We start from the raw sequence: 26,737 nt of genomic DNA, 5'->3' as shown, positions 1-26,737 counted from the left end.
CAGAGGGCGTTGAAGGAGAATATTCCTGAGTCTTGTACTAGTTCATTTACAAAACCGTTTCTTGGTGACCAGAGCTGCTGGGTGAGCCTCTGTCCTTTTCTGCTTCTGAGTTTGATGCCAGAAAGCAAGTGCACATCACTTTTCTTTCCACCCACTCAGTTTCTCTCTCCATCAGCTCTCCTGTACCCTAATTCATTGCTCTGTTTACAGCGATGCTCTTACCTGTTTGAACTTCTGTCCTCACTCTTCTCACACCTTTGTGAATCTGATAGTTGATGTTTTTCACTTTCTCACTGACTAGACCTGTAAAGGCCAAGGGACAGGCATGCTCCCTGAAGCCATGACCTGTCAAATGCAAGTAATGCGTCTATTTGCATTTAGTATTTGCTGCATTTCTCTGTTAGGAAGAAATGACATTTTTGCTTGCTTAATGAGGACTGAAGGTCAGTATTTTCAGAAATAGCTGTGTGATTCTCAAGAGAAAACACTTTTTTTTTTGGCAATGAAATATGCTCTCCAGATATTTTGGAAAAATTGAAACTCAAAATAAGATAGAAATGTAATAGTTTGGGGTTAAAAGTTATCTCAAATATTCTGACTAGCATTTTTGAAAACATTTTTTTTATTTGAAGTTTTAAGTTTTCAATGTATAAAAACGTATAATATTCCAAAGAGATATCTACTGGTAAAAAGTAGAAGAGGAATTTAAAAATAATGATGGAGGTAATTCCAGTTTTACTATGTATACACTTATTTCATAATTTTATTTTGCTTTATTTTTATTTAATTGGATTGGGCAGGCTTTGATTGGAAACCCACTTGTAATTGAGACGATTAAAATATAATTGAAGTCAAATAAATTCATATTTCCAAAAGGATTCTTACCTAATTATAATATATATATAATTACAGTTTTTAACCACAGTTAGAAAAGTATTCACACATTTGGTAATGTTTGTTTCAAAGCATATATTCCTTTGAGTACCATAATTAATGCTCATTTGTATACATACTAAAATTTCAAGTTTATTATAAATGTATTAAATTTGCTTTTCTTTCCAATGACAACAGTGTTGTTCTATAGAGGAGCTTTATTAACTGCACATTTATTTATTATTTATCTTAAAGGAAGCCTCGTTGGAAACTCATATTTAGTCTGCCGTATTCCCTTTTGCTTCTAATAACATTTTAGAAATAAAAGTAACTTCTTTCTTTTGCTGTAAAATATTTGTCATCTCCTGTACCCCAGATTTATTGGACTGTGGTAGTGTTGAGTGGCTTTTGGCTGGAATGTTTATTATGACATCATTGCAATCTGATGCAGGCTGTGATTTCAGATGGTTTCAGTGTTAAATATTTTCATAATTATGCTAGTTTTGGCTGTTCACGTAAGACTTTTTTTCACATCTCCTTAATGAACGTGTTTTACTTCTGGGCCTTTGAGGCAAACATGTTTCAAAAATGAATGTGCTTTTAATGTTAATATTGTGCAGAGTATCTAACTGGACTTTTTAAGGTCGTTCTTGAACGAAGGGTAATTACAGTGACGTTCTGCTCATAGCAGTCTTAGCATCTGAGGACTGAAGCGTAGTCACAACTAGCAGAAGATGGCATTGGAAAGATTGAATTATGATGTTGTTTTGTGGAATTGTTATGTGTTATCTTAAAAAATGAACAAAAGTTTAGGCAGATTGCCTTTGTTTATGATGTCAAATTTGGTTTTTGCTTATATGAGGTTTCAGGCAATATTTTCCCGTATGTGCCACCAGCATCTGAAGTTATGCTGCATTGTAAAAGAGACTCAGCTTTTATTAGGATATATTTCTCTTGCATTATTAAATAAGGGCTTTTCTCTTCTTGTTGAATGTATGTGTGTGTTATGCTTACATATATATGTATTGTGTATATGGTTCACATGTGGGTGGGTGTTTGGTACATGTGTATGCACACTTGTGGAGCCCAGATGTTAATGCCAGGTGCCTTCCTTTGTTGCTTTAGTCTTTATTTAATGAGGCCGGGTCTCTTGCTAAACCTGGAGCTTGCTGATTCTGCTAGTTTGGCCTTTCAGCTCGCCCTGCTGACCCTGTCTCTACTTCTTGCATACTGAGATTAAGTAGACTGCTGCTCCTGACTCTTGAGTAGGTGCTGGGAATGCAGACTCTTGTCCTCACACTTGGGTGGCAAGTGTTCTATCCATGCCGCATATAACCCAGCCCCGAAGTTTTGTTTTATATAGTTTTGAGATTTTATTTATTTTAATTTTATGTGTATGGATGTTTTTTTCTTTATCATATGCACGCTTGGTGCCTCCAGAGTTTAAAAGAAGGTGTCGGCTCCCCTGGAACTGGAGTTACAGACAGTTGTGAGCTTCCATGTGGGTGTCCAGGTCCCCTGCAAAAGCAGCCCAATGCTGTTATTTGCTGAGTCATCTATTTAGTCCCTGAATTTCAGTTTTGAAAGAAGGTCTTCATGTCTTTTATTTACTCCTACTACAAATTATATCAGCATATTTAGTAATTGTTTCTGTGTGTATATGTGTGAAATAAAAACTAAATTTCTTCCATTGTAAATGTCAATGTATTTACTGAGTGGGGAGTGAAGGTTGGAGGTCACCATCCACCCTCTGTGTTGGTGCTCCTCACTGCACGTTTGCATGTCGCCTTAAGCTGAGCCTTTGTTCTTAGAGAATAGTGCATTGACAATTGTACTTACCTTAATATTCTATCTTTTCTCTTTTCATACCTGTTTTTATTTTACATTTAATTAAATTTGTGTATGTTTATGTGCATGTGTGTTTTAAGGTGTAACTTACCTTGCTTTTCTAAATAGAATGACTCTATCTTCCTATTAAAAAAAGGAAAGAAGGAAGGAAGAAAGGAAGAAAGAGAGGGAGGGAGGGAGGGGAAGAAAGAGGGCGGGAGGGGGGAGAGGGAGGGAGGGGGAGAGAGGAGGAGGGAGGGAGAGAGGAAGAAAGAAAAAGGAAGTACTGCTTGGAACTAGCTAATGTTTTTGATAGATTTTTGAACTTCTTGAGGACAGGTGTAACTAATTTATCTCAGGAAATAAGTCCACCAATGAAGACATGACTATTTTATAAATGTTGATTTAGTACATGAAAATTATACTCACTTGTATTTTATAAAAAAGATAATTAAAAATGTACAATTTATGTTTTTATGTATCCATATCAAACCCATGTAAACTTTATATTTACTACTAATAGTAATTTAGTAAGTATTGTTAAATAGTATGCAAAGATTGTAAGACATAAATAGTTAGAGATAACTAAGATGACTGCTTGGATTCTAAATAATGAGAATTTTAACATAGAAGCCGTAGAACAGAACATTAATTTCCTTTCCATTTATTTTGTGTTTAGATATGGAAATCATTAAAACATTTTTCTGAATAGTCATATAGGTTTGTAAAGCCATAAATAAGACATCTTTGGATAGTGCCAGGTAATTTGTTTTGGAGGTAGCTAAAGAAAGAAGTGTTAAAGCAGTTAGTGTATGTGCGTGACGTGTGCACTGCCTGTGTGGCCTGAGGCCAGAGCTGCACGGTCTGTCATTCTCCACCATATTCTTCTAGACCTGGAGCTTGTAGGCTCTGGGTCGGTCTGTGCAGGGCTTACAGGTGTGTGCAGTACTGTTACTGGTGAGCTGTGTGCAGGCTGGGATCCGCAGTCCCTCTGCCCAGGCCTTAAATTAGTTATTGTTAAGTACTGTTTGCAAATGTATAATTTAAAATTGGTTACATAAATTTTGAGAGCTAAAATTTGGAAAGCCTGACTTTTAGTAATCTTAAATCCATATGCTGACCAAAATTTCCTAGTCCTTGAATGTGACCAATGTTTCTTTTTCCTTTAAAACAAAAATAGGATGAGCATGAAAGCTGTGGTTCCAACTCTACCAACCAAAGCCCTGCTGAAAACACAAAATCATCCGTCAAACCCCGAAGAATTCAGCAGACTGCTCCTACAGACCCTGATTTGCCACCAGGTAACTTCACGTTGAGATTACTGTTGTTACTGACCATGTGTTAGTGTTTGTAGAATATATATTTTCTGTCTTATTTGCTGCCATAAAATGTTTAGGTCATATGCACATGTGCTTTGCCACATGACTTGAACATGCTGGGTCCAGAGCCCTCACAGATGGCTCCTAGTCAGACTTGGTCTGTCTTTTGTGGCTGTAGTCAAAGCCTCTCCCAGCAGAGCCTCAGGGTTTTCTTGCCTTGCTTTGTGCTAAGAGCCAAGAGAAGGCACTGGGTCACTGTGTTACTGGATGCCAAATTACCAGGGAGATGATAGGATATTGTAGCTGTAGCTGAAAGATACCATAGATGCAACCTGTTTTATTTCCTGATGTCTTTATTCATCCAAGATGGTATGAATTGCAAACAAACACTTCCTAGGCAAACATTTAATGAAGAAAGATCATTACCTGCTAGCGTTGTAGTCACATTGCTGCCTTTACAAGTAAGTTGTCAGTTACTTTTCTTTTGATTTTTAAATTTGATTAGTCATGTTTTTGTGTGTTGTAGTGGAGACTGGTGTATGCTTTAATGTGCTACATTTGTAGGTTCTCTGCTAGTTTTAGTTCAGTTAACATCAGAGGAAAGAGTTAGACACACCATTTTGCCAGCCCTGCCACTCTCAAATATGTGTTCAGAGTTCCTGGTGCCCTTGAAGTGAGAGTCCTTTGCACGTGCTATGGGCAGCTTGGTGATGATGCTTGCTACACCTGTCTCACCAAGTGACTGGGCTAGAGAAGGAGCCACACGATATTCCTCAATGTTTCCAGAAGTTTCTCAACTTCTTACTAGTCACTCCTTTGGGAAAAATTGTCAAGTTAGACTGGTAGCTTATACTAATTTATTAAATGTGTAGCTTAATTTCTTCAAATTCGACAATGTATCTTATTAAAATTTCCAGCATCACCCATGGTGTATAAACTTGTCTCTTGCTCTTTCCCTGTCTCTCTTGCTTCCTCTTTTCCTATATCTTTCTTCTCTTCTGTCAGTTTAAGGGAAATTAAGTTTTTTTGCATATTTTGTTTTTCTTAAGAAAAACCTCAAAATCTTGTTATTTTTTTTTAACTTCAGATAGAACAATTTTAAGGCTGATTTGTGAACTTGGGTTCTAGATATTTAATGACTTTTTAGAGTCAGCATTAGGATTTAGACTGGTAGAGTTATGACAGTTGGGTAATTTTCAGTGTCATAAAAACAGCTGTGTTCTACGTGGGCAGCTTGAGGTAGTTTGTGGCTTAACATGTGCTTCCTGCCTGTCTGAGAAGCTAGGAAGTTGTTAAGCAGCAACTAGATCCACTAGCTCCTAGAAGTCAGGACAGTTAATTTTTGCTAAAGGGGGAAAGAGAAGATTTGAGAATCTGATTGGGTAAGCTGACAGTGATCATTTATTCAAAGAATGACCTTTATTGCTATTATTCTGCCCTGTTTTTGTTTTTCAAAGTAGAGGTAGACTCCTGTTTCTAGCTTTCTTTGGGCAGAGGTATGTCTCTGTGGTTATAGTTTTTAAGTTGGAACATTTGTTTGGATTCGAAAATGATTTAAAACTTTAACATTTAAACATTTTTATGAATGTTTTGCCTGCAGAGGCTAGAAGAGGGCCTGGGACTGGAGTTACAAGATTTGGGCTGGGCTCCATTGGAGAGTAGCCAGTGCTCTTCACTATGGAAACACCCTGCCAGATCCTCCAGAAGTGATGTTTAAGGAAGGTTTTGGTGTTGTCAATATAGGCATTTTTCCCTGAATAAATAGCTTTCTAACAGGCAAAGAGTAAGAATCAGTATCTAGAACAGTCTTTCAGTTGTGTGTCTTGACCGATGATTAATTCATTATTAAAGCAGTTTATTGGGTCACAATAAGCATTTTAAAAAACAAATATCTCAGGATAGAAAACCTTAAGATAATAGCGTGTAGTAAATGTGAGAGCTGAGGTGTGTGTGTGTGTGTGTGTGTGTGTGTGTGTGCATGCGCGTGCGTGTGTGCATGTGTGTGTGTGTGTTTGGGCTAGGGTTTGATGTCATTCTGACTGGGTGAAGGTCAGCATATGTATTTTCTTTAAGTCAATTATAGAGGTCCAAGAGCAGTCTTTTGTGGTGATGAGAGTCTTGAGTTCTAGGCTCAGCTCCTCTGAGACACTGTTTTCCCTGTATGTTTACCGTTTTTTCTGCTTTCCATGTTCTTTGCATATTGTTTTTTGTTGTTCTTGTTTGTTTTTCACCCCCCCCCCTTTCTTTTCCTTTGCTGGGGATCAAACAAAGCTTCACACAGGTTAAGCAAACACTGTACCACTGAGGGCCGCACTAGCTCAGGTTTCTGTATTTTATTTTGGTGTAAGATGCGTCCATGTCTCCCTTCAGTTCTGTATTCTCTGAATTAGAGTTTGGCTTTTATTGAAGGATTTTTTTCTTTAAAATATTCTTAAAGAGTATTGGTTTGACTTCAGATAAGAGTCTATTAATTGACTTACACTTTTTTTTACAAAGTATTTTCTCTTTTAAATTTTCTACTTTAATTGTATGCTAGGATGCTCAGAGATAAAATTTGTTTCACTATGTAGAGTAGTACAGACGCATTACAACTTTCTCCCTCCCTCCCCCTCCCTCCCTCCCTCCCTCCCTCCCTCCCTCCCTCCCTCCCTCCCTCCCTCTCTCTCTCTCTCTCTCTCCCCTATTTAGGGTTTAGTTAACCTCAAAACTATGTATTCATTGGATTAGAAACTATATCTTAGTCATTTTTGATCATCAGTAGCACGATAGCAAGCAAACACTTCTGTGATAGGCCGCTAAGGCCACGTAAGCCGTGCTTTTGTCAGTCTTCTGAGAATATTGTGAAACCAGCTACACACGATTAGTAAAGTAACGACTGTGGCTGTGTGCCAGTAAAACCGTGGTCCTGACAAATTTCCTACAGGCCATACCACCCTGTGGACCACCCTTTCTGACCATGATGCATATGATTATAAGGATGTAATTACTGATGATTTGAGTTCACATTTGCTGTTTTAAAGTCTTTTCTAAGATGTTTATGTTCCTGCCCTACCCATGCTTACTGTTTTCGGAGAGCTAAAGTAGCTGTCGCTCTGTGTGTGTTTGTAGGTTTTATGGCTGTGCTTGTTGGGAGAGATGGATGGAGACTTAGAATTACACTTCTTGGACTTGGAGCCTCACTTTACTCTGCGGCCGCATGCACACACACATTCACATTGTTTGGTTACTTGAAATTTTTCTTGGTCTATTAATAGCATTATTCCAGGACATTACTGTATTTTATAATTTTTTTAAAGAAGATCAGTGCTATATAGTAGAGTAGTAGTAGTTTTTCTATAGTTTGCTAAACTAATCTTTTATTCTTTAGTATGTTTTCATTTTCAGTTTTATAAAATAGTTTGGCATATAGGCAGATAAATCTTTGCATACATCTCTTTATTTCCTTAAGGGATTCTTACTAATTTATAGAATTAAAAGATATAAATATGTAATATATAATATATTATATACAAATACATGTATATTTATGATATAATATATGTAATATGAACAATATGTTTATATAATATGTACATATTATATATAATATATGAATGATTTTAATTTTTTCAGTATAGGTGACAAAATTGTTTGACAATCCTTTATTACATCAAGGTTTTGATGCATTACTGTTTTTACTATTATAAATGTTCTATTGAAATTTTCAGGTGGAAAAATTCTATCCCATACATTTTATAGCTATATCTAATTAATATTATCATATTTCTGTTTTGTCACTTTGTGTAAAAAAAGCTTAAAATATTCTATTAACATATTAATATACTATTTTCAGTTACGGCCCTTTGACTTTTTATATATAAAATACCATTAGTTTTGTAGGATTAAAAAGACTTATTTTTGTGTATGCATGCATGTGTGTGTCCACATTTGTGCCATAGTGCATGTATGGAGAACAGCTTGAAGTTGCTCTTTCCTCCCACATGTGGATCACCAGGTCAGCTCGCTAGGTTTCTGAGGCAAGTTCTTTTACGTCCTGGGACATCTTGCTATCCTGTTCCTTTGTTCTTTATTTTCCTTCTTTCACTTCTGGGCAGTCTAAGTATGTTCACACACATCCATTCGTGGTACAGGTATGTTCACACACATCCATTCGTGGTACAGGTATGTTCACACACATCCATTCGTGGTACAGGTATGTTCACACACATCCATTCGTGGTACAGGTATGTTCACACACAGTAGCCTGGGGTTAACACTGAACATTGTTTTTCTGTTGCTCACCACTTTATTTTCTATGGGACTCAGGGTCTCATATTTGAGTGGCAGGCACTTTCCTCACTGGAGCATCTCCTCAGCCCGTGTATTCCCTCCCCCCACTTTCCCGGGACAGTGTCTCACCATACAGCATTGATTGTAGACCCCAGAGATCAGCCTGCTGCTGTCCTCTGGCAGCTCTGTGCTCCGTAATGTTCTTTCAGCTGTCTCTCTGTCTTCTTGTGCACTCGTGTTTCTCCTCTACCATGTGTCCGTGTTACACGTTAGCGAGTCCTGAACCCGTGTTTCTCCTCTACCATGTGTCCGTGTTACACGTTAGCGAGTCCTGAACCCGTGTTTCTCCTCTACCATGTGTCCGTGTTACACGTTAGCGAGTCCTGAACCCGTGTTTCTCCTCTACCATGTGTCTTAGATATTGCTGTTCAAACACAGTCAGGGTGTAGTAACATTGCTGTACTTTAATTTGTTAATTGATTTTTGAGATCATTTCTTGTTATGAAGCTGTGAAACTCTGCTTTCTTCTGTCTCAGCCTCTAGGACAACTGGGAATGTAGGTATGTGACGCCATACCAACTGTTGACAAAACAGGCAGAAACCAGACAAAGTATGTCTGTAAAACAGTGATCCTTGTGTGGGATCTAGTGTTAACATTATTAAATATGGCTTCTGGATTAGTATATGTTCATGTTCATGTTTCCTTACAGTGTCTTTTAGTAAAAGTATATGTTGGGCTGTCTGCTAGTCTAGTTTATTTAAACTTTAATTTCATCTTTACAGAATATTCTAGCAATAGTCATCTTTTACATACTTTGTTTAGCAGCATTTTAAGAGTATTTGCAGACTTACAGCCAGCTAATTGAGCCCTTTCCTTACTTTGTAGGATACGTGCAGAGTCTGATTAGACGAGTTGTAAATAATGTAAACATTGTTATAAATAATCTAATACTGAAATATGTTGAAGATGATATCGTCCTTTCTGTCAACATCACTTCTGCTGAATGCTATACTGTGGATGAATTATGGGACCGTGCATTCATGGATATTTCTGGTGAGTAAATGTCAAGAAAATAGTGTTTGTGCATACTTATCTGTAAGTGATAAAATTGCATTCATTTCTTAACCTTTTTGGGTGTCTTTTTTTTTTCTATTTTTTTTTTTTTGAGACATGATTTCTCTGTGTAGCTTTGGAGCCTGTCCTGGAACTTGCTTTGTAGATCAGGCTGACCTCAAACTCATAGAGATCCGCCTGTCTCTGCCTCCCAAAGGCTGGAATTAAAGTCGTGTGCTACCACCGCCCGGTGTTTTTTGGAGACCTTTTGGTAGTTGTAACATAAAGCATATGAAGTGGGAAAAGTGCATGTCCACAAAAGTTAGCATATAACTATGGGAGGTTAAAGCAGTTGAAGAAACCATGAGACTGGCCTGGAGGGGTGGCTCAGCCATTAAGGGCTAGGCTTACAACCAAAAATATAAGAAACCATTAGATTGCTTTTGAAAATTAAAAATTTTTATTCTCTTTTACCTATCATATGGTTTTTCAACTATGATACACAATATTTTACAGTATAATGGGTTATACCAATAAAAATTAAATTTGCTTTGTATTTTTATTGCTTTTTTTAATGAAACAGAGCAAGAATATTGCCTTACATACCTTTATAGGAACATCTGGAAGTCTTTGATTGTCTTGAAGCTTTTGGCTGTGGCTTGTCTCATTCTCTGCAGTGCTGACTGCAGTGGGTGTCGTCAGCCACGACTCTGCTGGACATCCACGCTGCTCGTTAGTCAGAGGAGGTTCTATTTAATCAAATAATAAAATTGGCACATGTCTGATACATTTAGAAATGCGTCTCATTTTCCTTTTTTGCTCACAGTGGTTTTCTTTTTTCTTCTTTTTTAAGCAACTGATCTGGTGCTGAGGAAGGTTATCAATTTTTCTGACTGTACTGTTTGTCTTGATAAAAGAAATGCCAGTGGTAAAATCGAATTTTACCAGGATCCTTTATTATACAAATGTTCTTTCAGAACTCGCCTTCATTTTACATATGATAACTTAAATTCCAAGATGCCATCTATTATTAAAGTGAGTATCTCTTTTTCTAGTAGTTTGCTTACATATCTTTATTTTGTTTATTGGTTCTTGTGCATTGTAATTATAAGGGAAAATCTCCAAAGTAAAAATGAACTTCATCAATATATGTACTATTTGGTTTTTATAAAAAGTTAAATATATTAGTTTTCATTTTGAATTTTTTATATAATGTGTTCTGGTAGAGATATTTTGGAGGCAACCTCTTCTGCAGTGATGAATGTCCTTTTTGGTCTTGCTGGCTATTACTGGTCCTTACCTTGTTTATAGCCTGAGGATGTCATATGAAAACACAGCCCAAGGCTCTGAGATTTCACTGCAGTACCACTCAAGAACTTAGCACAGCAGTAATCTGTATTTTAGTCCTTAAAATTTGCTTGGCCTTTTATAAGGCTTAATATGACAGCCTAACCGTATACTTTAGCTTATTGGCTCAACGATTTTTGCTGCTGCTGTCGAGCTGGGTCTAACTCTGTGTAGCCCATTTCCCTCCCCCTCCCCCCACTTCTCTCCCCCTTCCCCCACTCCTCTCCTCCTCCCTCTCCAGTCTAAAGAGCAGTCAGGGTTCCCTGCCCTGTGGAAAGTCCAAAGTCCTCCCCCCTCCATCCTGGTCTAGGAAGGTGAACATCCAAACTGGCTAGGTTCCCACAAAGCCAGAACATGAAGTAGGATCAAAACCCAGTGCCATTGTCCTTGGCTTCTCAGTAGTCCTCATTGTCCGCCATATTCAGAGAGTCCGGTTTTATCCCATGCTTTTTCAGTCCCAGGCCAGCTGGCCTTGGTGAGCTCCCAATAGATCAGCCCCACTGTCTCCATGGGTGGGTGCACCCCTTGTGGTCCTGACTTCTTTGCTCATGTTCTCCCTCCTTCTGCTCCTCATTGGGACATTGGGAGCTCAGTCTGGTGCTCCAGTGTGGGTCTCTGTCTCTATCTCCATCCATCGCCAGATGAAGGTTCTATGATGATATGCAAGATATTCATCAGTATGGCTATAGGATAGGGTCATTTCAGGTTCCCTATCCTCAGCTGCCCCAGGAACTAACTGGGTTGGATAGGGGAGCAGGGAAGTAATCTTATTTTTTTCTTATAATTAATTCATGTTTTAAATTTTCTATCATGTTTTAATAACATTAAAGCTTGTCTGAAAAATTCCTTGAATAGTTACTTGATTTTATGTATTTGATAGTAACACTTTAATTATTTCCATATTTATATATTTATAATGGGAATCTTTTACCCAGTTTTAACATATGGTTTTTGAATGCCTATGGTTAATAAAATTGAAAAGAATGATTGAAGTTCTACGAAAATGATTTCATGAAACTTACTATGCTTTGAAGGATGAAGGGTGGAAATACTGTCAATATTTAATTATTTGGTGATATAATTTCTCTTCTAGAATAGTCTAGAACTCTAATATGAATATATCTTCTGGTTATTAACTCTGTTTCCACAGTATTTGTCTTAGTCTGACTTTCCTCTAAAGTATAATTATCACAGTAAATACTTTTTAATTCCTAAAATTTTAGAGTAATATTATGGTTTAATTATTAGGAATGCTTTTTATATTATATGTCATTTTAGGACTTGAAATTGGTCAACTTACTTTAAAAGATACTTTTAAACATTTTTTTGATAATGCTTGCTTTTTTTCCAAATACAGATTCATACTTTAGTAGAGAGTCTGAAGCTTTCTCTCACAGACCAGCAGCTGCCCATGTTCATCCGTCTCATGCAGCTGGGGATTGCTCTCTACTATGGAGAAATCGGTGGTTTTAAGGATGGTGAAACCGAGGACCCTGCCTGTCACAGCAAAGACGCTTTAGGAAGCCTTGCAGGTCAGCACAGTGCAGACTTCATTTAGAACTGCCGAGTTTCACTGCTTAAAACTTCAGCTGCATCTGTCTGCAGCGACTCTTTGGTCACGCCCCATCCTGACAGCGTCTGCTGAAGCTAGCATGTGTTCATGTGTCCCCATTCTGATGTGTATGTCATCACAGCTCATGGCGTTAGTTTGCAAAGTTCTGATGAGTAAATATTTTGAGTGTTTTCATAGGCACTGGCCTTTAGTAAGTTTTTTATCCTTGTAAAATATATGCTAAATATTGCACATTTCAGAGGTTTTCCTGTTTTATTATGAACTTGTGTTTTTATATGTTTTGGATTCAAGTCACATTTGTGAGTTTTCTTTGTCAGCATGTGACTTGCTTATGACGTGTGTGGGAGGGGCGGTGTGGCTGTGCCTGTGGATGTCAGAGGTGCAGTCCTTTCTCTCTCCCGGCTGGGCTGGTGTGGTCAGCCTGCGGTGCCAGCGCCTTTGCCCTCTGTGCCACCCTGTCAGCCCAGCCGCCTCATGTTCAATAGGTGGTTCTTGAACAGAAGTTGTCAGTGTTGATAGAATAACTTCTGCTTGCAGTGCTGGGGTTGGGGCAGTTGTGAAAGCCTGTGCTCTGCTTCTTAAGGACGGAGCAGGGTCAGCCGGCTCTGTAGTAACAGGGACCCTGCCTGGAGAATAAGGTGGAGGGAGTGGAGAACACCACATGTGCACAACACATGAAAGAAAATGCTAATTTCTGTGACCTAAGAAGTGGCTAGGTTTTTTGTTTTGTATGTTTTCAGAGGAAGAAAACAGCTCTACTGTTTGCTTCTGAAGGACCTTGATTTAGTTTTCCCATTTTTAAAAGTGAGAATGCTTTACTGTTTTATTTATGGTGTGTGTATGTTTGGAAAAACTTGCGAAGCTCTCAGAAAATTCTGAGCAGCTTGATCGTGACATTTGCTGGTGTCCTGGCTTCATGGAAGCTTTCATTCCTGGACATCTGCAGCTTTCCTGTGTGTGTAGACAGTGTGGCCAGACTTGTTCATTTCTTTGCTGATTCTCACACTTGCCAGAGCTCGGCTGAGCTTCCCTCACCTATTAATGTTTATCTTTCTCTCTGTGTTTCTTTTTATATAGTTCCTAGTCTCTGAATAAGTCACTAATTTTCTTCTGCAACTCATTTGCTTTTAGCTTCATCTACCATTTGTTAGTGTTTGGAAGTTAAGAGACTTCTGTGATTCATGTCATTTTAAGCATTTTAGAACACATGTCTTCTGTTTATATAGTTGTTTAGTGTCCTGTTCTAACACTGAGATCTTTATTTTTCTGGACTTGTTTCTATTGATTTGCTTTCCCTCATTATGTTTTTTTATTTGCCTTAATAAATTGTATTTATTCTCTGAGTTGAGACTCTTACTAGCTGGCTGTGCTGGACTCAGATTGGTGGGCAAGCAAGTGCTGCACCAGCTTCTGGGGTGACCAGTGATGTGCACTGCTGTATCCAGCTGCCTGGTAGTTTTGATCGAATGCTAGGCATTGTGGAGTTTATCTCGCCGAGTTCTAGATGGATTTTTGTTTCAACAAACAGTGACAGTACTGGAAATGATTCATGTGAGGCTTGCTTTAAGTCTGTTAGATGGCAGCAGGGTGACTATCAGCTTAAGTTCCCAGGGCTGCTATACTGTTTTCTCATCTAAGAGAGACTCCTGAACCTGAGTTGGGCTTCTCCTTTTATGAGTATGGCTTAGAATTCTTTCCAGCAGTAAGATGGGGTTGTTGAAGAGTTCCCTCATTGATGATAGCCATTTTGTGTGGAAACTTTTCTTGTATTTTATCTTTTTTTTTTTAAATTGGGAGGATAAATTCTCCTGAATATTTTAAATACTTAGGGTAAATATATGGGATTATAAAAGAAACTAATTATATAGTTCTATTTATCCTATTTAAATGTTCTTTATTTGGTTAAAATGAGTTTATTTTGATTGGCAGGTACTGAAGATGAGACAAGAATAGATATGCAGTATCCTGCTCAGTACAAAGGCCAAGAATTCTATTCCCAGGACTGTGAGGAGCCTCAGGGATGGGTGTCCTGGGCCTGGTCGTTTGTTCCTGCCATCGTGAGTTATGATGTTGGGGAAGAAGACTACCTTGGGAGTGACCCTGCATCAACCATGCATCAACAGAAAGTGCAAACCCTGAAGGACCCCATTGTTTCTGTTGGGTTTTATTGCACAAAGGCAACTGTGACTTTTAAAGTAGGTTTCTCTTTCTTTTGTTGCTAATATCTGTTAACTTCAGTGTTTAAATTTTAGCGGTACTGCACTTTAGCCAAGGGGGCTTAGCGGATGAAAGGTAGAATCTCACAATTCATTATATTGCACGATCCTTCTAACTGAATTCTTGAATTTTGATTTCCTCTTCTTAAAGTTGCCACCACTTTTCTTTCTTATCTGCGTCATATAAATTCCCCTGTGCTGGGTTATTCAGTTGTCATGTAACCCTGCCTTAATATTAAAAACAAAATCTCATAGCTGGGGCTAGAGAGATGCAGTGTCTTGGTGATTAAGAGTTTTGGTTCCTAGCATCATGTCAAGTTCCAGTGGATCCTACACCCTCTTCTGGCCTCTGTGCGTACTGCATTTATGTGCACATAGCCCCCACATAGACAGACACATAATTAAAAATAGTCAATCTTTAAAATGCCTCATTCTATGATTTTTTTAACAAAATATTTTGTTGACACTTTAATTTTCATATTAATGAGACTGCATGTGATATTTTCACACATACATTTAGCACGCATCAGAAGCTAATCGTTCTCTTTCCCTTTTTTCAACCCTCTGCGATGCCTTCTCAACCTTTAGTAATCACTATTGCACTTTAAGGCCATCTTCTTTTGGCTTCCTCCTTTGTTTTCTCTGTTGTTGTTGTGTGTGTGTCTGTAATGTTTTCTGTCTCCATCCATTTTGTGTGTGTGTGTATCACTTCAGTGTCATTTACTTGGTGATAAGCTTCTAGGCTGCTTCTGTATCACGGCTTTAAATAAATGAAGGCATAATAAGTACGGGTATGTAGGAACGTTTTTAGTCTTTGAATATGTCTGAAGTGGGTGACTGGGTCATCCCAGGTATCTCAGTACTGCTGTCCATTGGCCATGTTCATTTGTATTCTCACCGGGAGCATCTGAAGTTCTTTGCTAATGCTTGTAATACATTTCTGTTTCTTCTTTTAGATTTACTTATTTTACTTCATTTGTATGAATGTTTTGCCTGCATATATGTATGTGTACTGTGTGATTGGTGCTCGCTGAGGTCCTGACACTGGACTTAAGAATAGTTGTGAGTTCCCATGTGGTACAGGACACTGGATCCAGCCCTCTGCAGCTGTGGCAAATGTGCCTAACTGCTGACCCATTTCTCTAGCCACATTTTAATTTTATTTATTTTTGCATTTTAATTTTTAAAGGAGTATTTTCCTCTTTCTTCTCTTTGCTTAAGAATTCAATTTCGTTTTTACATCCTTTTATTTTAAACAGCATTCAACATACTTTACTACCTTCTTTACTAAAAATGAATATAACTGTATATTCAAATACAGTATACAACACTTATGATCACAGCGAGAAAAAGGGAACATTCTTTTGTATAATCATAGTTACTAATACTTTGGTGTCCCTTATTAGTTCTTTGATGATATTTTGCCTTCCCTTTCAAATATAACTCAGCTTGAATTTTGAGTTGTTTCCTAGCTTTTTCTAATACCATTGTCATACACATCTTTAATCAGTTCTTAATTTTTGCAGCAAATAGTTAATTAATTATTTGACTTAGAGTCTCTTGTAGCACAGGCTGGCATCAAATTTTCTGTTTAATAGCTGTGGATAATATTGCATTTATTTTTTCAAAAATTTATTTATTTTTATTTTATGTGCTTTGGTGTGAGGGTGTTAGGTTCCCTAGAACTGGAGTTACAGACAGTTGTAAACTGCCAAAGTGATTGCTGGGAATTGAACCTGGGTCCTCTGGAAGAGGTGTCAGTGCTCTTAACCGCTGAGCCATCTCTTCAGCCCTCAACATTGCATTTCTGATCCTGCATCCTCCACCTCTGAAGTGGTAGGAAGGGCTACAACCACCCACTGCTCTGCCACCTGTGTCCCTCTGAGTACGACTCAGTGAGGTCAGCAGTCCTGGTCTGTTAGGACTTACATTGTAATTAAAACCAATGTGAAGGAAAACATGTTTATGAATAAGTTAGGTAAAAAAGAGAGGAAGGTAACAGTGAGTGTTGCATTGAAAGGGAGAGGATTGTTCATTTTAAAACCGGTTGACTGAAGAAAGGTTGTCTTGTGAAGGAAGCATTTAAGCAAAGGTGTGTGGAAGAGAAAGCCTCTTGGGTATATGGGAATGCGCTCATTCCAGACCAGCAACTGTTCAAGAACTATCAAGGAGGCAGTTTAGAACACCAGAGCTAAAGTGTAAATAGTGTAGAACTGTCAGACAGTGGGGGTTCCAGCAGAGCAGTGAATCACTCAGATCGTTGTAAACTTGTCTTTGTTTTGAGTGAGTTAGGAAGCTTTTAGATAGACTCAGACTATCCCTTCGAGTGGATCCTTGTGAGCACGGATGCTGCCGGGGTCAGGTTTGTACCTCTGCTCTTCCCGGATGGCAGTGTGCTGTCGTTTGTACCTTTCATGCTTTAACACATACAGCAATAGAACACTTGGTTTTTCTGTGCTGTCCTGCCTTCTCTACTGTTCTATATTTTAAAAATCCCAACCTTATCCATGTTATGAACATTGTTTTCTAACCCACTATGTCAAGTCAGTCATATTCCATACTTCTTCTTTTTTTTTTTAAATTAATTTATTTATTAAGGATTTCTGCCTCCTCCCCGCAACCGCCTCCCATTTCCCTCCCCTTTCCCCAATCAAGTCACCGTCCCTCATCTGCTCGAAGAGCAATCAGGGTTCCCTGACCTGTGGGAAGCCCAAGGACCGCCCACCTCTATCCAGGTCTCCTAAGGTGAGCATCCAAACTGCCTAGGCTCCCCCAAAGCCAGTACGTGCAGTAGGATCAAAAACCCACTGCGATTGTTCTTGAGTTCTCAGTATTCCTCATTGTCCATACTTCTTACAAGCTGTCCACAGACTGAGTTTTTAAGCTGAGTTCTTCAGGATGCTTTTTTAAAAGAATAAGTAGTGAGGGAAGTAAAAGATTAAAAGTGAAGTACTACTCTTTCTAAAGATTTTTGCCTATTCACGTTTAAAACTGAAATTTATAATATTTTTATTAAATTACAGATAAAAATAATTGTATTCCATAGAACCAGCATAGGCACTTATATGCAAAATGTCTATGGAGGGTCAGTATTTGTTATTAGTCGGGAAATGTTTTTAAAATGTAAAGCATTTGTGCTTCTCAAATTTTCTTTGAGGAAAATACATTGGTATGTAGGAGGAAAACACTGGAATTCAGGGTTCCGCTTGGATTTGAAGAATGTATGGACTTAATTTGTGGTTTATATTTTGGTCAGAAAATAAGGTCATGTTTCTATATTAGCATTTGGAACACTTGATATTAGTCCAACAAAAATCATGCTAAATTAAATGTAGCATTTTTCTAGTAATGTTTAAGTTGTTCTTGTAATGTTTAAGTCCTTTTAATCAATTAATTGCTTTTTCTTTAGAGTAATTGTAGACAGCTGAAGGCTGATCAAATTTTAAAATTCAATTTTACTTTAATATTTTAGCTTTCAGAATTATGTTTAAAATAACTGAGTATACCGTTACTAGAAATATATATTAAATAAAAGCTTATCTGTAACAGAAAATATATAGAATTATTAGAGTAAATGAGAATGATTAGTTGCTTCTCAGTATAAAGTATTTAGACTTAAAATTATAATTTCCAGTTGAATAACTTTTATTTGGTTTAAATAAAATAACTTTTATTTGGTTGAAAATTGTGATCTCTGTTTTTGTATTTCAATTTGAAGAATATTATATATCCATTTTGCAGCATAATTGTAACCAAATCATTGCTAAATCCATGAAGGACACGTTAATTAAAGAAATAACCCTTTCATATGGGAAGGAATTTTACAATTCCAGAAAAGTTTGAGCCCCGTTTCCCTGTGTTTGTTATGAGTTTGTGCTATCGTGGTGTGTTAACCAAACCAATAAGCAAAGACTGATGCAGTGCTGACCTTGTCTAGACTGTAATTAACCCCTGTCATTTTCTTCCTTTCTTTTTCTGTTCTGTGATTGCAGACTAGGATGGTCCATTGTGTTCAGAGAAGTGCAGATGAGGTCAGGTGCGCCAGCTCGCCTACTCCCAGGGCTTCAAAGGCAGGGGATTTGTTGCAAAGTTGTGGCCAGTCTGGTGCTCTCATTGAGCTCTAGACAGCCAAGGTTACACAGGGAGAAACATCAAAAAAACCAATCAACCAAACTCTTTTCCTTTAAAAATAGTGAGGAATCTTGGAAATGATTGAAATATATGAATTAAATCATAGTATATATGATATATGTTATATATGAATAAAACGGGTGAAAGTCATAGTATAATACATTTTTGGTAGATTATTTGAGCCACTTTATGAGTGGAACTGTGAATATATGTACCCTTTTCTTTTTAAAGTGCTATGAAGGAGTTAAAATGTTGCGTTTATGTTGCGAATAGCATGTTTGACTATTCTTTAGGCCATGGATAATTTGTAGCAGCTGGGTTTGGTTTTTTTTTTTTGCACCTGTTTTTCTGCTTAGTAATTAAATTTCCTGAATCTTAAAATTGGCCTTATTTCATGATGCAGAAAGGAAGATGACAGTGCATTGCTTATTTACGGCTAGTTCTGATTTACTTAATATTCTTCTGTTTCTTAGCTCACTGAAATGCAAGCTGAAAGTAGCTATTATAGCCCACAGAAAGTAAAGTCTAAGGAAGTTTTGTGCTGGGAACAAGAAGGAACTACAATTGAGGTAATCTTTAAGCATCAGATGTGGTAACGCGGGCTCTGTAACAGTTGTGTATTTAAAATACTTAGATTTATAATCTTGCAGTCTTTCTGTTTGAGTCAGCATTGTCGGTTGAAATGATTATTCCTTTAATGTGCAACCGGGATTTGTTTTATAATGCCTGTCTGTGTGGTGTGGGAGGCATGGTGTTCACAGAATGATGTCCTCTGAGGCTGTGAAAGTCTTAGTGTCTCGTCTTTGAATGCTTTTGAAAGGCAGCATGCCTGTTTCATGTAGAAAGTCTACAAAGAAGCCTGTCATGTCCTTATTAAATACAGTGTTTAATTCTTATATCCCCCTTCCCTTACAGGCCCTTATGATGGGAGAGCCTTTCTTTGATTGTCAGATTGGATTTGTAGGTTGCAGAGCCATATGCCTTAAAGGAATTATGGGCGTTAGAGATTTTGAAGAGCATATGAACAGAAGTGAAGCTGTAAGTCAAGGTCTTCCCTTATTTTAGATAGAATGCCAGGATAATGAAGTATACTAATTACCATACAAGATCTGCTTGGTACCTTCATCTGTGGCTTGAAAAGAGGGCCTTTTTTGTTCCTTCTCTATTTCTATGTAAGGAATTATGTATCTCAGGAGATATAAAAAGTTGATATCACTTAACACTTGAACAATCAGTCCAAATATATTTCATTCATAAATGTTTCCTTATTGTTTATGGCAGTTGCTTGGAGTTCCTTTCTGGATTATTGGATGTTCTTTGTCAAAATGAGCAATAAATATGGTGATAGCCTTCCTTCCCTTTTCATAGGACATCAATAAATATGGTGATAGCCTTCCTTCCCTTTTCATAGGACATCAATAAATATGGTGATAGCCTTCCTTCCCTTTTCATAGGACTTCAATAAATATGGTGATAGCCTTCCTTCCCTTTTCATAGGACTTCAATAAATATGGTGATAGCCTTCCTCCCCTTTTCATGGGACATCAAACTTTACTGACTTGTGTTAAGTACTAAATGAGTCTAGTATAAAAAGCTTCTTTAGTAGTCTAATGACTTTTTCTCCTGTTAAGATTTATACATTAATTTTTCAGGAAGCCTGCTTCTTCATTTGTGGTGAAAATTTGAGTACAAAAGGTTTGACATACCTTACAAATTCATTGTTTGATTACCGAAGCCCAGAGAACAATGGCACCCGTGCCGAGTTTATCTTGGATGCAGCTCACCATAAGGTCAGGGAATAGATTTTTGAGCCAAATTCTTGTTGTGGTTGGGTGGACACATTGTGTGAATACTTGTGATTGCTGTTTGCGTCTCAGTTTCTTCCAAGCACTGATTGTTTACTGGAACACTTGGAAATTATTTGTTCCAAGCTCTAGACCTAGAAAGACGTAAGGGATATGCAGAAATGTTTGGCTTTCTGTAGTGTAGCCATAGTTTGTTTATGCGTGCTTCACTGTTAGTTAGTTATGGAGGAAACATGTAGAATCACCTTTATTAATTTTTGTTTCTCTAACATGTAAAACTGATGAAAAGGAACAAAATTTAATTTTCACTGCATACTTTTTTCCTTTTTCAATTTTTCATGTAATATTGTATTAATATACTTATAGAATATTTGTGCATTTTCAGATAAATATGTTCAAAGTTACTATTGTATTTAAGTAATATAAACTCATAATTTACATTTTAATTTTTCAATTGAGATTGACTTTCATAGTTAAAACTAAATAGTTCAATGTTTCCTGGTGTGATAAGCACACATTGAGAGCATTTTAGTGTATCTTCAGTGTTTGAAGTGTCTCATGTCAGTATATTGAGGTAATTATGGACTGACTGTGTTTGAGGGATACATTACTGCACAGTTTTGTGATAGTGATAAAGTTCAAGAGTGTGTACTACGCACTCGGTAGAGCCGTTCATTCACTAGATAGTGTTCCAGATGTCACCTAGAAGGAGGTTGGCATTGGAGGAACAGTACATTTCTTAGGAGTGAGTTCCTTGGATAAACCTCTCCTCTTTGGCTTTGGCAATCCTTTGGGTTGATGCAGTATATATGATTGTGAACCAGAGGTATTCTGTTTTAACACTCTGTTCTACCCCATGTTGTGCTTGCATTTCTTTATTGGCAGGAGACATACACAGAAATAGCTGGCATGCAAAGGTTCGGTGCTTTCTACATGGATTACCTGTATACAGTGGAGCACAGCAGGGGCAAAGGTATGGGTTCTCTTGCCTTTGCATTGACCTCTGCTGAAGCAGCAGAAAATAAAGGGCCTTGGCAGACCGTATTCTGTTACTTTACATTTATCTTCAGGTATCTTGGGGGTGAAGGGTTTAATTTTAGTTTTGTAATAGAATTTTAGTGTTAGAATAGAATGTTCTGGCATTTTAAATCCTTCACTTGTATAGCTGTGTGAAAATACATTTAAAATAGCCAACTATATTATTAGCATTTATGCATATTACATATAAAATTATACATATACAATTTCATTTTACAGTAGCATGTCAGAAAAAACACTTATTTTAAAGACTACATATAGATATTTTTATTTAAAAGTTTGTTGTGAGATGAACAGAGGTGCGAATAGACGTTGAGTAAATGGCAGTTGTGAACTGTGTTAAGGACGGTAGTGCAGATAGAGGAGCTGGGCAGGTGTGAACTGGGTTAAGGACGGTAGTGCAGATAGAGGAGCTGGGCAGGTGTGAACTGTGTTAAGGACGGTAGTGCAGATAGAGGAGCTGGGCAGGTGTGAACTGTGTTAAGGACGGTAGTGCAGATAGAGGAGCTGGGCAGGTGTGAACTGTGTTAAGGATGGTAGTGCAGATAGAGGAGCTGGGTAGGTGTGAACTGGGTTAAGGACGGTAGTGCAGATAGAGGAGCTGGGCAGGTGTGAACTGGGTTAAGGACAGTAGTGCAGATAGGAGGAGCTGGGTAGGTGTGAACTGGGTTAAGGACAGTAGTGCAGATAGGAGGAGCTGGGTAGGTGTGAACTGGGTTAAGGACAGTAGTGCAGATAGAGGAGCTGGGCAGGTGTGAACTGGGTTAAGGACAGTAGTGCAGATAGGAGGAGCTGGGTAGGTGTGAACTGGGTTAAGGACAGTAGTGCAGATAGGAGGAGCTGGGTAGGTGTGAACTGGGTTAAGGACAGTAGTGCAGATAGAGGAGGTTGGGGAACACAAAGCCAAAAAACAGCAGCTTGTTTGAAGGGTTGAAAACTTCAGAGTTGATCTTGAAAGTAAGGTCTTTTATAAAGAGAGAAGAACATACCAGCAATATTTTGTCTTTTTTGTGATGTTTTTATAAGTGTAGTTTTCATTGATCAGAATTAAATATGACATTCATGCGCTCACTTTTTTATGTCTGATTGATGCTTAAAATACTAATATAAAATGGACTTCTTGTAGGTCCAGCAAATCAGCAAGACTTTCCTTCAGGGAAAAATGAGGACTTGGGAATAGTCCAAGAAAAGTCTACTAAAAGCCTTGTTATAGGCCCTCTAGATTTACGCTTGGACAGTAGTGCAGTGCATCGGATTTTGAAGATGACCGTCTGTGCTTTGGAACATGAATATGAGCCATACAGCAGGCTGAAACCAGGTTTGTTTTTAACTTCATTCTTGACTGCCAAGGTATTTTTGGTTGTGTGACTCAGTTTTTCTCTGTTTTTCACTTTTGCTCCGTTATATTTTGCCTGGTAGTATGGGCTTTCACGTGAGCATCTGCCACATGAGTGAGTGAGCTCGTTTGAAGAAAGAAATGAAATTTGCAGTTTTTGCTGTAAGGGCTTGGTGTGCTGTATTCCTGGAACTCAGATGCTAGTGCCAGCACTCTGTGGCTGCTTACGACCACCTATAACATGAGTTCAGGGGATCTGACAGCCTCTTCTGGCCTCTGTGTGTACCAGGTCCATATGTGCCACACAGACACACATACGTGCAAAAAGCTCACACATAAAAGAAATCCTAAAAAAGAAATCGATCTTCATAGGATCTTTGTCTCTACCTGTACATATCTTTATCTGTATATCTGTCTGTGGCAAATTTTTTTTTTAGTTTGTGTCTTGTCTTTGTACTTTTAATTTTAGTGGTATTTTAATGTTGAGAATTGATATTATCTTAAAGAAATTAGAAACTCCTGAAACGATATATCAAAATAAAACACTTAATCTCTAAATACCTCAGACTTATACATTTATATTATTTAGTAATTTGTATTATAATTGAGAGTAACATATTTTATGACTTTCTTTAAAATTAAAATTTTAATTTCCCTTAAAAATTGGGGAATTGTTTAACTCAGTTTTTAGTTGATTAAAAAAATTAACTTATTTACAATATTCTTTATTGAATTTTTATCATTTTTATTTTAGAAAGTAAGGATGAAAAGGAAACAGTACTGAATCCTGAGGAAGTGGCTTCTCTGGAGGAATATATTCCCACTCGGCACACAAGCGTTACTCTTCTCAAATGTACTTGCACGATTTTCATGGCAGAATTCAATTTGCTAGACCGCTTGCTTCCTGTCATCATGGGCGGAAAGGTACATCTGTTGTTCAGTGACCTATTCCTGTGGGGCATGCATGATTTCCAGTATTAAGGCGTATCCCTTATGGAGTAAATTCATTATAACTATAGTTGTTGATTTTTAGAAAGTAACATTGTTAAAAAATGTTGAAATAAATCTAATTTAATGCCATGTAAGGAAATGCTAAAGCGGGGCGTCTAGAAGTGAGAGCCTCTACTGCTGTTTTACTTGGCAGTTGTTTAACAACTTCAGCTCTTGTCTTCTCTTCTGGGTGTTCTGTCTCAGACAGTTGTTACATTAGGTGTTAAAAATCAAAAGATCTGCTGAATTTATTTCTTTTAAACATATATTTGCATTCTGTATGTGCCCCCCTTTTGCTATAGCACAGTTCTGGAGGTCAGAGGACAAACTGTGGGAATCAGTTCTCTTCTACTACGCAGGGCCCAGGGATTAACCTTAGGTCTTTAGGTTTAGGGTGAGTCACCTCACCTGCCCTTCATTTCTTTATACAGTGAAGGCAAAATCAATATTGCTGTCAACTTCTTTCCCTTATGACAGCACTGCAATCAAAGGACCAAGTGACTTATATTATGTGTGAAAGAGCGTGTGTTTGTCCTACACTGCAGCTAAATTCTTTATAGGTCCCCAGCTGTACGTATTTAGAAAGCCCTAATGTCTTAATCTGAATGAGAGAAGGCAATAATCTAAGGAAGTCGTCTTGTTCCTATTCAGAACCGGAACTGGGCCGTTTTTGGACTAACACACTTCTGTTGGTACTTACTGCTGATTTATTACCCCTATCAGGGCTCAAAGAAAATGGACAAGAAAAGTGTCCAGTGCCCTCTTCTGACTCCTGCAGAGTAGACACAGCCTTACATAGATACACATGCAGGCGAGATAGTCATACTCATGAAATAACCCCAAAACAAAATCTAAGGAAGAAATATTTTCTCGGCAAAGGAGCAGAGACGGAGTGCACAGCCGACTTGCACTAAGATCTACACAAGTGAGAAGAAGGAGAAGTAGAAGAGCTATGAGTTGGGGACCTAGGACGGGTTATCTCAGAAAAGCATAATTGAAAATGAAGGCGAAGCCAAGAAAAATATTGAGAATAGCTTTTGCCAGTAAACTCTTAGAATTTATTAAGATATTGGATTTTTGAATATGGACTTTAATTCTAGTAGCATCAAGTAAAAGATTTAAGTAAAGAATATTAACAGAAATTGAGCTGGGTATACTAGTTGTATGCCTTTATCCCAGCACTTGGGAGGCAGAGGCAGGCATGTCTCTAGTTTTGAGGCCAGCCTGGTTTCAATAACGTTCAGAACTACATAGAGAGGCCCTGTTAATAAAAAAAAAATGAATATCATCAGAAATAAAAGGAACTACTCCAGGATGTTAAATGTGTCTGTTTAAAGAATTAAGGACATACACAGTTCCTGCAGATGTTTAGTCAAAGGGAGTATTCTGTATGATTCTTTTATGCGAAGTTTAAAAAGGACAAAAATTGAACTACAGTGATTAAGTAAGAATGTTGGTTTCTTCCAGTGGCAGTGTCTTGACCAGAAAGGGAGTCAGTCAGCCTTCTGGAGTCCCTCAGATGGGCGGGAGTTACACAGAATCGTTGTGCTTCTCAGTTCAGACTGGTGTGGTTCATTTTATGTTTTTTCCCCCCCACAGGAAGCCATAGTAATTTAGAAAGCAAAACAAAACAATAGCAATTTGAAAGCAGTTTCATAATTACTGAGGATGAAAAAACAGTGAGGCTAGTATGTTCAGCCATCAATTATAGCCATATTGTTTCTCTGGGAAAATTACTGACTTTTGGGGTAGAGAAACAGTCTGTATGTAAATAGGTTGTCTCAAGACAAAGAAGGTCTTGGTTTTCTTTATTGAAAGCTTAGAACCAAGCTACTTTGAGAATTAGTTCCAAGAAAGGTAGTACTTTGAGTAGCATACATTCTCAAGTTTGTCTGTGCCAGTTTGTGAGCAGAATGGTACATGGAGCACTGCCACTGCCAAAACCTCCACAAGATGTAGAACTTCAATGTGCGTATGCTTAGGAAATATCTTTGGGTCATATTTGCTTCATGTATACTTTATTATGTCTTTTACAGTGTAATGGTCTCAGGTTTTAGAATGGTTATGGAAATAATAAGGGGTGATAATACTCCTTTCTGTTATTTTACAGTGTAATGGTCTCAGGTTTTAGAATGTTATGGAAATAAGGGGTGATAATACTCCTTTCTGTAATTGAAAAATAAAACTCATTAGCTGAAAGTTCAAGACGAATTTAACCTAAAATGCTTTCTTTAAAAGCTGAGACATACTTGAAATATCTAAAAGATATTTGTATTTAGTTATTTCATTAGAGTTTTAACAAAGGCATTTCTAGAGAGGTTTTCCACTGTGAAATATGAGGGTCTGGAGTTTGTTTAGAGAGGTGTATGTAGATCAGTCACTGTTCTGTTAAAATTAATACCCTTACTTTCCAGAACTCAAGTAACTTCATGAATGCCACAAACTTCCAGTCACTTCGACCTTTGCCATCCATTCAGATACTGGTGGATAAAATTAATTTGGAGCATTCTGTTCCAATGTATGCCGAGCAGTTGGTGCATGTAGTCAGCGGCCTCCCTCAGCCTTCCGATAGTCTGCTTCATTATTGCTATGTCCACTGCTACCTCAAGGTAAGGACAGAATTTCCATAGGTGTTATTGTCTGGTCACTTTAGGAATAGCAAATGTATTTCTTTGTTTTAAAGGTTGTAATTTTATAGAATCAATATTTCATAAGCTAAGATTTAAGTAAGACTTAGTCTAGTGCAGTGTAATTAAGATGTCTATTTTAAAATTTCCTTTGAATTCCTAGAAATTAGTAGTTTGATGTTTATAAGGCAGTTGTGATTTTACAATTTTGAAGATGTAAAAATGTCACTCATAATGAGTTTTGTAAGCAGTATGACAATATGTTTAACGTGGATACTTTTTAAAACAAACTCAGGATGCTTGAAAATAAATATTAATATAGGCATAGTGCT

General features: G+C 37.6%; 1 protein-coding gene across 12 annotated transcripts in view; it reads left to right on the top strand.

Moving 5' to 3' along the window:
* Vps13b (vacuolar protein sorting 13 homolog B) overlaps positions 1-26,737 on the top strand; it is a 463,403-nt gene that overhangs the window by 19,714 nt on the left and 416,952 nt on the right. For all 12 annotated transcript variants that reach the window (XR_012909664.1, XM_075961199.1, XM_075961203.1 and 9 more), the window contains exons 4-15: positions 3,881-4,001; positions 9,175-9,342; positions 10,196-10,377; positions 12,047-12,221; positions 14,192-14,457; positions 19,083-19,178; positions 19,525-19,647; positions 20,262-20,399; positions 21,300-21,387; positions 22,579-22,770; positions 23,543-23,712; positions 26,193-26,387. Coding sequence is in view for 11 of the 12 variants with exons in the window: in XM_075961199.1 (XP_075817314.1) it covers positions 3,881-4,001; positions 9,175-9,342; positions 10,196-10,377; positions 12,047-12,221; positions 14,192-14,457; positions 19,083-19,178; positions 19,525-19,647; positions 20,262-20,399; positions 21,300-21,387; positions 22,579-22,770; positions 23,543-23,712; positions 26,193-26,387 (1,914 nt within the window). In the remaining variant the exon portion in view is untranslated. The remainder of the gene's footprint in view (positions 1-3,880; positions 4,002-9,174; positions 9,343-10,195; positions 10,378-12,046; positions 12,222-14,191; positions 14,458-19,082; positions 19,179-19,524; positions 19,648-20,261; positions 20,400-21,299; positions 21,388-22,578; positions 22,771-23,542; positions 23,713-26,192; positions 26,388-26,737) is intronic.

The sequence above is a fragment of the Microtus pennsylvanicus genome, chromosome 2 (genome assembly GCF_037038515.1).
Source record: "Microtus pennsylvanicus isolate mMicPen1 chromosome 2, mMicPen1.hap1, whole genome shotgun sequence".
Lineage (NCBI taxonomy): Eukaryota > Metazoa > Chordata > Mammalia > Rodentia > Cricetidae > Microtus > Microtus pennsylvanicus.
This window is presented reverse-complemented; position numbering and strand designations above follow the sequence as displayed.